This window comes from Equus asinus, chromosome 30 (assembly GCF_041296235.1).
Source record: "Equus asinus isolate D_3611 breed Donkey chromosome 30, EquAss-T2T_v2, whole genome shotgun sequence".
Taxonomy (NCBI): domain Eukaryota; kingdom Metazoa; phylum Chordata; class Mammalia; order Perissodactyla; family Equidae; genus Equus; species Equus asinus.
The window spans coordinates 22,925,261-22,938,563 of NC_091819.1; the positions used below are offsets into that span (position 1 = coordinate 22,925,261).

At 45.5% G+C, this 13,303-nt stretch overlaps 1 protein-coding gene across 1 annotated transcript in view; it reads right to left on the reverse strand.

Annotated features, from left to right (window-relative positions):
- PARP1 (poly(ADP-ribose) polymerase 1) overlaps positions 1-12,220 on the reverse strand; it is a 53,093-nt gene extending 40,873 nt beyond the window's left edge. Inside the window, exon 1 of the mRNA XM_044762758.2 lies at positions 11,984-12,220. Within this exon, the coding sequence (XP_044618693.2) occupies positions 11,984-12,103 (120 nt within the window). The 5' untranslated portion in view covers positions 12,104-12,220. The remainder of the gene's footprint in view (positions 1-11,983) is intronic.
- Positions 12,221-13,303: the final 1,083 nt, after the last annotated feature.

Here is a 13,303-nt window from a genome sequence, read left to right on the forward strand (position 1 = left end):
GCCCCAAACGTCTGCTTTTATAGAACATAAACCTCAATGTCACGCAGATGGAATAAAAATACTACAACAGCATTAAAATAAATACTATATGTAACTTTTAGGATGGAGGACAGGGGAAATGTTCTGAAAAACCAGTGACATCTCCCAACTTGCCCTCCCCTCCTACGTGGGAGGCCTCTCTCTGGATTCAACACATTAAATTGTAAGGTTAGGGCTGGGGCTCTGCCAGGACAACTCAGCACCAAGCAGCCTGGGCTTTCAGCAGCAGCAGCTGTTCCCTCCACTCCCCAGCCCTACACAGAGCAAACAGCACTTCCTCAGGTGCCCCAGGTAAGAATGACCCATCTAGGTGATTATTTGATCAATGGCTGTATCCTGCACGGGGTCATCCCCGAGGCGCGCAATGCTGGTCTTGCCAGCAACCAGCAGTGCCTGCTCACAGAGGGCCCTCCAAGTGTCTGTGGAGGGAAGAAATGAAGGATGGGGGTATTCCTGCTGTGGACAAGATGGTCCCCCCCAAACCAGACAACAAACGGCATTTCAGAGTGGACTCGTGTTCTGGCTCTCAGACTTTCACCAAGGCAGCCAACACATCCTTAGGCATCCAGCTGTCTTGTGACATCATCTGCAGCGGCCCTGATCTGGCTCTTCCTGCCTTGGCACCCCTTGTCTACCTGTCCTACAACGTTCATGCAAATGAGGGCACATGGCTCAGTGGCTTTGCCTCACACTGGAACTCATGGTCGTGGTACTTCCTCCTGGCTCTGCCGGGGCCCCACACCTGCTCCTTAAACCTCGGTCTGGGTGCTGTGTCCTGACAAATCGGTGAAAAGCAACAGGATACACATTGAAGTATATGAGGAAGCCATCTGGGATAAAACTAATTCTGCCTGACCTTGTTTTTCCAAAAAGGCCTGACGTGGCCTGTTGAGCATGCACTGTACCTCGGCCTTAAACATTTACTATATCCCAAGACAAGAATGATGTCCCTTAAAGATAGGAACATAACTTGCCCCCATTATCAGCATTTCTTCAAGAATAAGCATCTCTTCCTGGAAACTAAGAATTAATTACCCACCTATGTGCTCACCTTGTGACCACTGACCTGCTGTGCCAGCTAAGCATCTCATGACAGTAGTAAAAGAGAGAGACCAGTCATATGTGATGTATGCTCTTTGCTCCAAGGTGCTATATAACCACTCTGTTCACCCCACTTCTTTGGTGCCCTTCCTTCCTTGGTTTCGAAAGGAAGGTCCCAGGCTACAGTCCTCAAACTTGGCTCATGATAAACTCACCCCAATTTTGATTTATAGGTTGACTATGGATTATTTGCACTGAGATTTCTTGGTGCAGTTGGCAGGATTTCAGACTACGGTAAATCTGCAATGAACCGGTGTTCAGTACCCACAGGGGCTCACGAGCACCCCCAGATCACTGCATTCTTCAGGCAATGCTGGTGAGTTCTCCTGAAACCTGGACCTCCTTATTTTAAGTCGATTGTCCAAAGTTTATACGAGTTCTTTCAAGCCTTAAGACTAACTGTATTAAGGGGGTACAGGTCCATCTCCTAGGTAAGAGGAACCTGGGGGAACTTCCTAGGCCAAGGGATCCTAGGGGAAACTTGGGAGTGAATGGGGCAGGCTGACCTTCTAAATTTGCCTTTAAATTGGAAACAACTGTGTTTACAAAGCCTGAATGAACTGCTTGATAGAGAAATGAGAGTCTGAACCTGCTCAGCTCCAGAGAGAAGGGACACTGCTCCTCCCAGCCGTAAGGCCTTCTCAGGTGATTGAGAAACCAGCGGAAGCGTCTGAGGTTCAGATGTGCAACCATCCCAGAGGGAATTCCATTGTGATCTTTCACTTTAAGTAAGTGACTGCTTGTCCAGGGACACGCATAAGAGGGCTGGTTGCCCACAAGCTCCAAGCCCATACAGTAGTTTTAGACAGCCAGCAGGAGAAACTAAGGCACAAAAGAGAGTGCTTACAACTTTTCTTTAGGGAGTAACGCTCACAAACAGCACGTTTCTGACCCACTACACTGTCCCTAGAAATTGTTCAGACTTTATAGCAAAATGATCCTAAAAGCAGGAAATTGAGCTTCTAATAGCTGACAAGTTCCCGAATGGGCAGCCTCCCCTCAGAACTCTGGCCAGCTTCATGCTGAGACTTGCAAGTGCTTAACGAAATGGGGATAGCTATAAATGGCTGGCAAGATAACCCAGGATAATTTAAAATCGCACTGGCCACCGTGGGGCTCCTTTTTAAGCCAGGTAATAGAGAAATTTTTTAAAAAGTCAAGCTCACCAACTTCTGCCACAATGGCTCAAACTAAAGGTTCTGGAAGCTGTAAATATTTAGAAAGAACAGCAAAAAACCCAAAAAAGACTTACTAAGCTTATTTCGTGTCCTGAGGGCTTGGCTTAATAATCGTCAGTTTGGGGCCCCAAAATACAGTCAGACAAAAATGTGGTTATACCCCATTTTGTGGTCAGAGATGTCAGACAGAAATGTGGGTTGCACTGCATTAGTGGAATGGGTCTTACCAAACTGCCACCAGCCTCAGGAGAATTACGTAGGCCATCAGAAGGAATGTTCCAATTAGATAACATCATTTAAGAAGGGCACTTACAAGCAAAGACTTCAAAATTCCAAAATAACCTTATTGAAAGTTTTGTTGCAAAAAGTTAATAGAAAATTAAGTTATGAAAGGTACCTAAAGGAAACTATATTGGGCCATGGCTTTAAGACACCCCCATAATCTACTCCCAGAGTTAATGTGACTCTGAAAGACTTTCTGGGAAACTGCTACATTAACAATTACTGGAATTATTCAATACTGCCAGGTAGCTACTGTTTGTCCTGGATGAAACCTGAGAAGGATCTGAAAGCATTTAGGACCTTATGACCAGAAATTCAGCCAAACAAGAAGCTGATATTCAAAGCTCGAGAAGAATTTTTAGGTCTTCTTCCCTAAGTTAAAACAAAACTAAACACCCAGAGGAAAAGAAGTAAATTAGGGTGCTGTAGGTAGACAGGTGTATTGATCTATAAGATCATTTAAGTTACAACCCAAATTTCTGGGAAATTAAGAGCAACTGTCTTGGACATAGAAACCTTTGCCAAAGTGGAAAGCAGCTCGAAAGGCAGTTCAGATCCCACCCATTTCCTTTATCTCAAAAAGGCTTACTGCCTCGCCTCTCTGGGAACTGCTATCTAGACCATCACAGATTCCTAAGACTGAAGAAAAAAAAGAAAAATGGCCCTAAGAGCACCGTCGTCCAAAATCTAGCACCTTGAGTGTTTTCTCTGCAAATGTTAGTAGAAAAAGCTTAAAACAAAATTTGGATTCAATCATTCTTTTGTGACTACGGAACTTTGTACTACCGTACCTGATTCATGACAGAATTTTAAAACAATAGCTGTGGAGTCTCCGTGCACATATGTCTGTGGATGCTCTGTCTGTGTGTGATATCTCACCTCCGGATGGTGTAACTCCTAAAGAGCGCTATTTAATAGGCTTAAAATAAGCGCTTTTATAAATGTAATGGAAACTAACCCAAATGCCTTTCAAGCTAACATGATATCAAACAATTCTGAAAAGTGAAAGCTTATTTAAGTTTGCTGGTTTGATTAAAATAAACATGTTTTCAGAGTTATCAGTATGGAAACAAGTAACTTAGGTGTGAAAAAGAGAAGAGTGTTGGGTGAACTTTTTAACAATAATTATATGTTATGGTGTACATACTTAAAATAATTTCAAAACCCTTTGGTAACTTGAAACCTTAGAGTTTTGCTACTTGAATTAAACGATAAAATTTACTGAGTACCTAAATCACTTCCCAATAAGATAAAATATTAGATGTTAATCACTAAATATAGGTTTATCTATTTTTGACTTATTACAGAAAAACCAAAAGATGTTTGGGTCCACTAGTAAAAATATCTTTATTTTATTCAAAAATCATACTATGAAGTAGCATGTTTCTAGAAACTATAGAAAGGTATTTCTAAATTTGCCAAGTCACAGGATGCTAATGTAGAAGACAGTTTGTAATTGCTTATTTCTTAGCTTCCACTAAAAAATTAAGGTCTACAAAGGTTAAAAATTCTAATTAACATATGTGATTCATGGTCAAATTGGCTAAGGTTATTTATCCGAGTAAGTTTTAATATCAAAAGCTGGTACGAAAATTAGAACTTGATTTTTTCTTTCTTAAAAGGATAACTTTCCTGGACTTGTAGTCTGCTCTTGATAAAGAGATTATAAAAAGATTTCCCTACTTTTGAGTGAGTCTCACTTGGGTTAAATGGTAACTATACATTGTTTCACAGCAACCATTGTTTCACAGTGACAAGAGATCAGCATGCACTTGATCTTGTTTGACCAAGTGTTTTAAAACCTTTTCATACTTCTGACAAACTCCCCAATATTCATATCCAAAGTGAAGTCTTTCTTTTGACTTGAAAATTTCTCTGAGCATTTTCAGAGGGCCCCTGGGACTTCTTAAAGAGATCTGTTCTCTCTTTCTATAAAGAGGGAGATACGAATTAGGCTTGTTTGGTATGCTAAATTGCATGGGAAGCTGTGTCAAGTAAATGGTGACAAACCTTCTTAGGTTCTAGTGCATAGGTAAATATTATTCACCATCTTAACCCTGCTACCCTGCTTCCAGCACCACAGGAGGAAAATGACTACTGTCTCCCATAAGACATTAACCACAACCTTGCTCAGAAGTCTAACCATTCTCTTTAGCTTACAGGAAAATACGAGGAAGGAGATGGCTGAGACAGATGGTTGAAACCAGTTACAACTGGTTGCAGGCAAAACATGGCAGTCTGACTTGACCTGACACAGACCTGCAGCTCATCATATGCTCACTGTAATATGTTACCACGCTACATAACACACCCCCCAGCGCCATGGCAACGGCAGGACACAATCAAGGAAAGAACAGAGGTGGCACCCTTGTTCCCCCAGAAAGCCCACCCTGCTCCCCGAATACCATGAATACTCCTCCCCTTCATTACCTCAGCCTCTTATAACAGCTGCTTACTTGCCCTAAGAGCTGAGAAGCTGCTTTGAGAACATAGTTCCCATGGCTCCACTCTTTGGTCATTGATTAAAAGCTTGTGCCATTGCACGCTCAGCTTCAGTTTCATTTCAAATCAATGACACCAAACAGAAAAGAACCCTCCGGTGAAGGGACGGATTGTGGGCCTGAGCCCACCCATGGGCCCTTCCCCAGAGCTCCCCCAAATGTGGGCTGGAGTCCCGTCAGAGGGAGGTAAAATTGGTAACACCACGACTGCATTCTGTTATCTACTTTGGTTTACAGATGGGTCTTAAACGATAAGCAAGGACATTATCAAGCTGAATACGCTGTCCAGCCTCGAGAATGCCCACTTTCTATTAACTCTGTCAACCCAGAAAAAGATTTCCTCCTACAGACTCAAGAAATTGCCACAGAAGAGAAACGAAGGCAGCAACAAAAGGGGGAATTTTTGACACCACCATGCAGATGTGGCTCAGGCCCAATAAAAAAAAAACATAGTGGGGTCAGCCCCGTCGCCTGTGGGTTGAGTTCAGCATGCTCCACTTCAGCAGCTCAGACCTACCGCTCATCAGTGGCCATGCTGTGGAGGTGACCCACGAACAAAACAGAAGAAGACTGCTAACAGATGTTAGCTCAGGGTGAATCTTCCTGAGCAACCTCCCCGGGCCCGACAAAAACCCAAAACAAAAACAAAACCCATAGTGTCTACTGGAGCACAATTGCCACTGCTCCAGCTTATGCACCACTTAACCCACTGGGTATCTGAAATGATGATTTTCGGGGAAAACAATACTTTAGGAAACTTTCTCCCACAGTGGCTCATAAAGCCTATATTCACTGTGCTATAAGCCCAAAATAGAATCCAAGGAAACTATTTCATGAGTCACGAGGCCACTTTCCTCTTCCAGGGACCCTCTGAGGCACTGCAATTGGACTTTGATTAAATGCCACCATCTCAAGGATAAATACATCTTGTAATGATCTGTATGTTCTCACATTGGGTTAAGGCCTTTCCTTGCAGAAGAGCAACGGCTTTAGGTAAATTATTATTGGAATGGGCAATTCCTGTTTGGGGATTTCCTACAGGGTTACACAGAGACCAGCGAATTCATTTCACCAGACAAAAAATTCTATCTATTTGCGACATTTGGCCAATAATACATTTTAACTAATGGCACAATCATAACTCAATTGGCAAAGCTTTCAGAAGATTTAACCTCTCACAGCCAAAAGTTCTTCTGCAGTGCTCCTCCAGCTTAGATCTATGTCCTTTGGTAACCATCGGCTGCCCCTTTCAAGACGATAACTGGACAGCCTACGCAATTAGACGAAAGAACGTTTTGAACCAATGTTGCTTAAAGGAGATCTCTTAATTATTGTCAAGGTCTCATTGAGACACTTGAAAGACATGAGACGTTGGTAGCCGATTCTTTTCACAGTGAGCTCACGGGAGAAGACGACCTTTAAGATCAGGGACTCTGACCTGGAGATTTTATTAGAAAAGACATTAGAAGGGCTGGTTCCGTGGCAGAGTGGTTAAGTTCGGCACCCCACTGCGGCGGCCCAGGGTTCGGATCCTGGGTGGGGACATGGCACCACTCGTCAGGCCACGTTGAGGCGGCGTCCCACATCCCACAACTAGAAGGATGTGCAACTAAGATATACAACTGTGTACGGGGGGGGGGGCGGTTTGGGGAGATAAAACAGAAAAAAAAAAAAAAGATCAGCAACAGTTGTTAGGCCAGGTGCCAATCTTTGGGGGGGGCGGGCGGGGGGGGGGGGGAAGATTGGCAACAGTTGTTAGCCCATGTGCCAATCTTTAAAAAAAAACAAACTGCTGTCTTTCTTTAAAATAAAAAAAAAAAAAAAAGACATTAGATAAAAGACTCTTTGCAGCCCTGTCGGAAAGGACCCTATCAGGTACTTTTAACCAATTCACGTGCTGCAGAATCAAAAGGCACAGACTCATTTGAAAAAATTTCTCATTTGAAAAAAAAAAGGCTTCACTACCTGAGTGGGTTTCAGTTCCATTTTCCGACACCAGACTTCAACTGATTAATGTAAATATCTCCAAACCAGGATGAGAACATGGCATCTGTTGTAGACAGCTGTCCTAAGACTCCGGACCAGGCCTGTATTTCCAACTTTCTATCTCCTCATTTAAACCTTTGTAATGCTTAAATCATACATGTATTTTATAATTGTTCCATTTAAGGTTTTCAGAATACTGTCATACTTAAAGAAAGTGACTGGTTTGAACAGAATGGTCTTGAAGGCCAGGCATTTATTGGGTGGCTCCTAATGAAACTCAACAGCTACGTGGGACAAACCTCTGGCCTTGGCCACTGTCTGGACGGCTAAAACACTGCACCCTGAGGTTCCCTAGGATGCAGGGAAGGATTCGCCCTGAGCTAACACCTGCTGCCAATCTTCTTCTCTTTAAGGCCAGATGGGCTCATTTGGTGTTCCACTGGTATGGCCACCAAGTGGCTCAATTTGTTCCTTGAGGCTAGAAGACGTCATATCACACATAGAAGCCTTGACTAAATTTACTGAACAAGCCCCTAACAACAGTCAAGCAGAAATAGCCTCATTAAATACTGAAATGTCTTTAATGAGAAAGGCTGTCCTTCAAAATAGAATGGCCTTCGATATTTTAACTAATCCCAAGATGGTACATACACAATCATTTGAACTGAATGCTGTTTTTATATCTGATGAATCGTCCAATGTGTTCTCTCTGCTAAAGCACGTGAAAAAGCAGGTGAAGATTTTAAGTGATTCTACACCCAGTCTTGACTTGTTTGGTCGGCCCCTTTCAGAGACTGGTTTCCTTTTTTGACCTGGATTGCAATTCCTATTTCTATTACTCCTTGGAATTCTTGTATTAGTCATAATATTCAAACTAATTACTATTTTCTTTACTCAGTGTTGGAAGACTGGTATACAGGCTGGAGTAATGATTGCTCAGTGACTTGAGATGGTCGATCAGTCTTACAATCCTGGACCAATTTCCTTTTCTGATAAAGACTATGCCAAAGAACTCATCATAAAACTAATCTTTTCAAATATTGACTTGTCGTCACTGTTACTATACCTGTTCTATAACTGTAAACAATGTGAGCATGAGGAGTCATGTAAAAGCATACGCACAATGTTTGTGCAATGATCGAAAACTGATTGAAAAATTATATAACTTATGAAATGCTTCCTGTTAATATGTGTATATCTATGCTTGTTTACTTCCCCCCCAATGTGGATAACTGAGAAAATAAATGAGATAAAAGCCTAGCACCAAGGGACATGATGGACCCAGGGCAGGCAGCAATCACCCTGGCATCAAGGGACAATATTTTGATCATCAATGCTATCTAACAAAAGATTAGTGATCAAAAGGGGAAAAACGATAAATCAATAAAAACCAACAGGATATACTGGAGTTTTTCCAAAAGGGCCCGATGTGGTCTGTTGAGCATGCATTATACATCTGTTTTAAACATTTACAATGTCCCAAAGCCTAGAACGATGCCCTTAAAGATAGGGATGTAACTTCCCCCATATGGGCATTTCTTTCTTTTTTTAAAGACTGGCACCTGAGCTAACATCTGTTGCTAATCTTCTTCTACTCCTCCCCAAAGCCCCCCCAGTACATAGCTGTATATGCTAGTTGTGAGTGCCTCTGGTTATGCTATGTGGGATGCTGCCTCAGCGTGGCCTGATGAGTGGTGCCATGTCCGTGCCCAGGATCCAAACCAGTGAAACCCCAGGCCACTGAAGCAGAGCACGTGAACTTAATCACTCGGCCACAGGGCCGGCCTCATCTTGGCATTTCTTTAAGGATAAGCATCTCTCCTTGGAAACTAAGGATTAATTACTGATGTGCTGTGCTCACCTTGTGACCCCTGGCCTGCTGACCACCGACCTGCTGTGCCAGCTAAGTAACTTGTGACAACGGTAAAAGAGATAGTCCCGTCACATGTGATGTATGCTCTTTGTTGCAAGACAGTATATAACACTCTGTACACCCCACTTCTTTGGTGCCCTTCCTTCCTTGGGAAAGGAAGGCACCAGGCTACAGTCCTCGAACTTGGCTCATGATAAACTCATCCCAATTTTTATTTATAAACTGACTATGGATTATCTGTGTCGACAGTCCCCAACCATGTGGCTATGCCAGGCACCAGAGGGGTGCTGCCCAAAGGCATACTCACAGCACAGGCTTGGGGGCCTGTAAGGGCCCCCAATCTCCCTCAAGATAAGAATCCTTGACCAAAGCAAAGCTTTACCCTAGAACTTAGGACTCAGGATGATAAGGCAGGAAGAGCACTAGACCAAGGTCACAAGACTACCTGGCAGCCGCACAGCTCCAGCAAGCAGCACAATCTTTGGCTGTGGATTCAGCAAACACTTAGCATCGACCACATAGCAGGGTCCTCACTCAGCCACTGTCTGCTTCCTTCTGTGTGAAACAGGCCATACCACTGCCCATCCAGCCCACAGAGAGCGGGATGACCAGTACCGCACTGTACATGGCCACACTGGGGGACTCAAGCCCTCCAAGACAGAGGAACAGAAGGGCCCACCACAACCCCCTCCCAGTCTAAAGGAGAAGTCCTAGCCCATCCCCTGGAGGCTGCCCAGGGCAGGCCGGCTAAAGTAGCAGGTATTTGATACCGAGAGAACAAGCCTCCCATAGAAATGCAAAAGAAGGTATTCAAAGCCAAGACGGAGAAGAAAGGCTTCTTTCTTTCCCGGCTCCGCCAGCTCAGCATACAAGACCAACGTTAGACTCTGGATTAAAACTCCACCTCCGATGACAATTACAGAAAACCGTATTTACTCGTAACAATGATTTCTTTCACTATCACGTATGCCGAATGAGGGCCCAGAATGTCCAACTTTATCTGGTTCAGCAGTCTGTTCCTCAATGGGGCCATCCCCGACTCCCCCAGACACAGCCAGCACTCCTCTCAATTCATGTGTCCTTCCTGCCTCTACACACTGGCTGTATTTAGGTTTTCTGTCTGTCCTTCCCAATAGAACTGGGTCCTCTTTGGCTGTCGGAATAACATTTAAACCTTCCTTGGAGTAACACTTAAAAATGCATAATAAAATACACAGGCTCACAAAGGAAATCAATTATACTGAAATACTTATCAAAACATTTAAAAAGCTTACTGGGATACAGTAAGCCATGAGTTTTAAAACATTAAATAGAGATCTAGCACCCATTCTAAGACCTACCGTAATTCTGAAATAGTGATGAGCGTGAATGATATTTTGGGAAAGCCCCAACAAATGCAAAGTGATATGAAAATATCTGTAATTACTGTAGGTGACAAAGATCATTTACTGCTAATAGGCCTCTGCTTTGCTGCTTACATTCATAATTGGAGGAAATAATGAATTGTATCTGGAGTTTAGTGAACAAAGGGATGTAAATTTCTCCCTTAAACTCATAGACCTGGAGTTCTCTCCACCATCCCAGACACCATGTTAAGAGCCCCCTGCAGTAGGAGGGAGCTTCCTAAGACCAGGCTGCCCATGCATTCAGGGTAAAGTTGCAAGATGCTTAGTGGGACATATGGTTCTTCAAATGGCAGGCCGCCTTGCCTGCTTCTCCGTCCTCAACTTCCTGCCACTTCTGTGAATAACCGACTCCTATAATCAAGCTCCCACCAGCTCCATCAGGTGGGACCCACCCCTCTACAGTATTACCAGTCATCTTCCCTTTAACCAAACTGGAAGTTGCCAAGGTCAGAGCGTCTCTTGGTGCCTCTCCCACCAAACAGTGCTTGGAACAGTGCCTGGAACCCAAGACATGCTCAGTGCGTATTTACTGCATAAGTACTGTGTGCAAGTACTGAGCTATGTAGGCCCTGAGGATACCAAGATGGCAGCCTCAGTCCTTGAAACATGACAAAATGAGATACCCTGAGTACTTGGTACCCACTCTCTTCCACCCCGTAAGTGGAAATCCAGCGAAGGTGATCCCAGCATTCCTAAAACACAGGACTGTCTCACCGCAGGGAGGAAAAACCAAATTACCTTGACCATGAGCACCATGTTTGGATAATAGACAGCTTTATGTTGGGGGGGGCAGGGCAGGGCAGGTGAGAACCAAGATTACTCAGGCAGACATGAGCAAGCTGGAAGCTGGTGGGGCAGAAACCCCTCAGCCTCGGCAGGGGCCTTCAGACAGAGCTCACAGCCCACCCAACACCCCCAGACACTCTGAAGCCTCAGGGAACACCGGGGGCGGCCCCTAAGCCGTCAAGAAGCCCAGATGAGGAATCCGGGAGCCACTCTCACTCAAACCAGCTGGCTGCAAATACATCAAGAAGAGAATGCGCCTGTGAACCTGGAAAGTTTGGGGAAAAGGTTATTTTAAACCACGAATTAGGCCAAAAGTGAAAGCACTGTACAGAAATGACATCGACTTGTGTGGTTTTGCACAATTAAAAAAAAATCAAAGTGAGCGGGAGTTGAAATAAAAGCCCGAAATAGATTTAAAAAAAAAAACCCTCACGTGCCAGTCGCCACCATGAATGTAGGACAAAAATCTTCCCGAACAAGGCAGGTCAAAACCAGACCAGCTTCCAAAGATCACACACATTTCCTTCCCCTGAGGCGAATGGCAATAAAAAAACAAGAACTCCACCCCCCCCCCCCCCCCAGAAATGAAGATAGAAGCGGCTCCTTATTTTTACAAAGCAAAAGGCACCACGAGCTGCAGAAAGCACTTCCCGGGCTTTTCCTGCAAGATCAGCAAAACCTTCCGGGAAGGTCCCCCGGTGGGCCCCACGCGGGAGGAGGAGCCGAGCGCCCGCAGGCCCCGCGCGGGGTCGGAGCAGCAGGCCCGGCCCGCTCCTCCGGGCAAGCCCTCCCCGCGCCGGCCCGGCAGGGCAGCAGGCGGCCCCCCCGCACCTGCACCATGATGGCCATGCGGAGCGAGTCCTTGGGGATGCTCTCGCTGCATTTCTTGCAGGAGGCCCGCCCGCTCTTGGCGTACTCGACCCGGTAGAGCTTGTCCGAAGACTCCGCCATCCTCCTCCTCCTCCTCCTCGTGCCGCCGCCGCTCCCGCCCCGCGTGCACGCGCCCGAACGCTGCGCAGCCCCCGCCGCGCCCCGGGAGCTCGCCGAGGCCTGGCCCGCCGCGGGAACGCCCCCGGCGCCCGCGTTCACGGGGCGGGGCCGCCGGCGCGCGCGTCCCCTGCCGGCCGGGGGGCGGGGGCGGGGGCACTGCCCCGGCGCCTGCGGCTGCGCGAGCTCGGCGGGCGGCTGCTGCGGGCGGAGGCGGGGCTCGCGTCGCGCCAGTGGGTCTTCGATAGGAGCCGGCGCCACCCCTTTAACCCATTTGTCCCCAGCAAGGCTTACTTGCTCTCACAACTAATTCTACCCCCATCTCCTTTTAACAAGTGTGTCCTCTCTCTCCCCGGAGGGCGCCCAGGGCTGGAAGGCGCAGGGCTGGGCCGGGAATGGGGTTGATCTGCGAGAGGGAGGTCTACCCGGGCTCGTCCTCCTTCGGCGGGGGTTCTGGCGACAGTCCGCAGACTTTCCAGACTGAGTACTAACTGGACCTCTAGCATCTCCTTCATTGCGAATTTTAAATGCGTGAATACAAATCCCAGGCGTATTAGCACCTGTGACTGTGTCAGCAATAGACATCACAGATGTTTTCATATCACTTTCCAGTTGTTGGCGAGAACTCAATATAAGTTCATCGCTACTTGAAATCGAGTTAGTTACTACACCTTCTGCTACTAGATCTTATTTAATGTAGAACTGTGTTTTTATGTAGCTGGTTTCGTTTTTAATCCTATGCATTTCATTTTATTCATTTAAAACATTGTTATAGTGGAGTGTGCTGTATTTGAGAATATTCAGTTCTGCTACAGAGGACAAGAAAAGTAAACAGGATGAATGAAACTCAAAATGTGTCAAGCATAGAGAAGAAGAAAGCTAGTAGCTTAAGAGACATGGATGGATGTTGAGTAGCCAAGTAGGTTGTGAGACATAGGCAGAATCCTAAATTAGTGACCTGTCAGATATGTTGAAGGTAAAGAGAATAGGTGGAATATAATTAGAATTTTACTTAGTAACCAAATCAAAAGGTATGGTCATCCCACCTCTGGCTTGACAACTATGTCATCCCTAAACGGCCACTCATTGGTGATAACATTATGGTCCCCTTCTGGCTCCCATATGTTTTGCCCAAGCATTGCAAATAAAACCCATGTCTGTTCA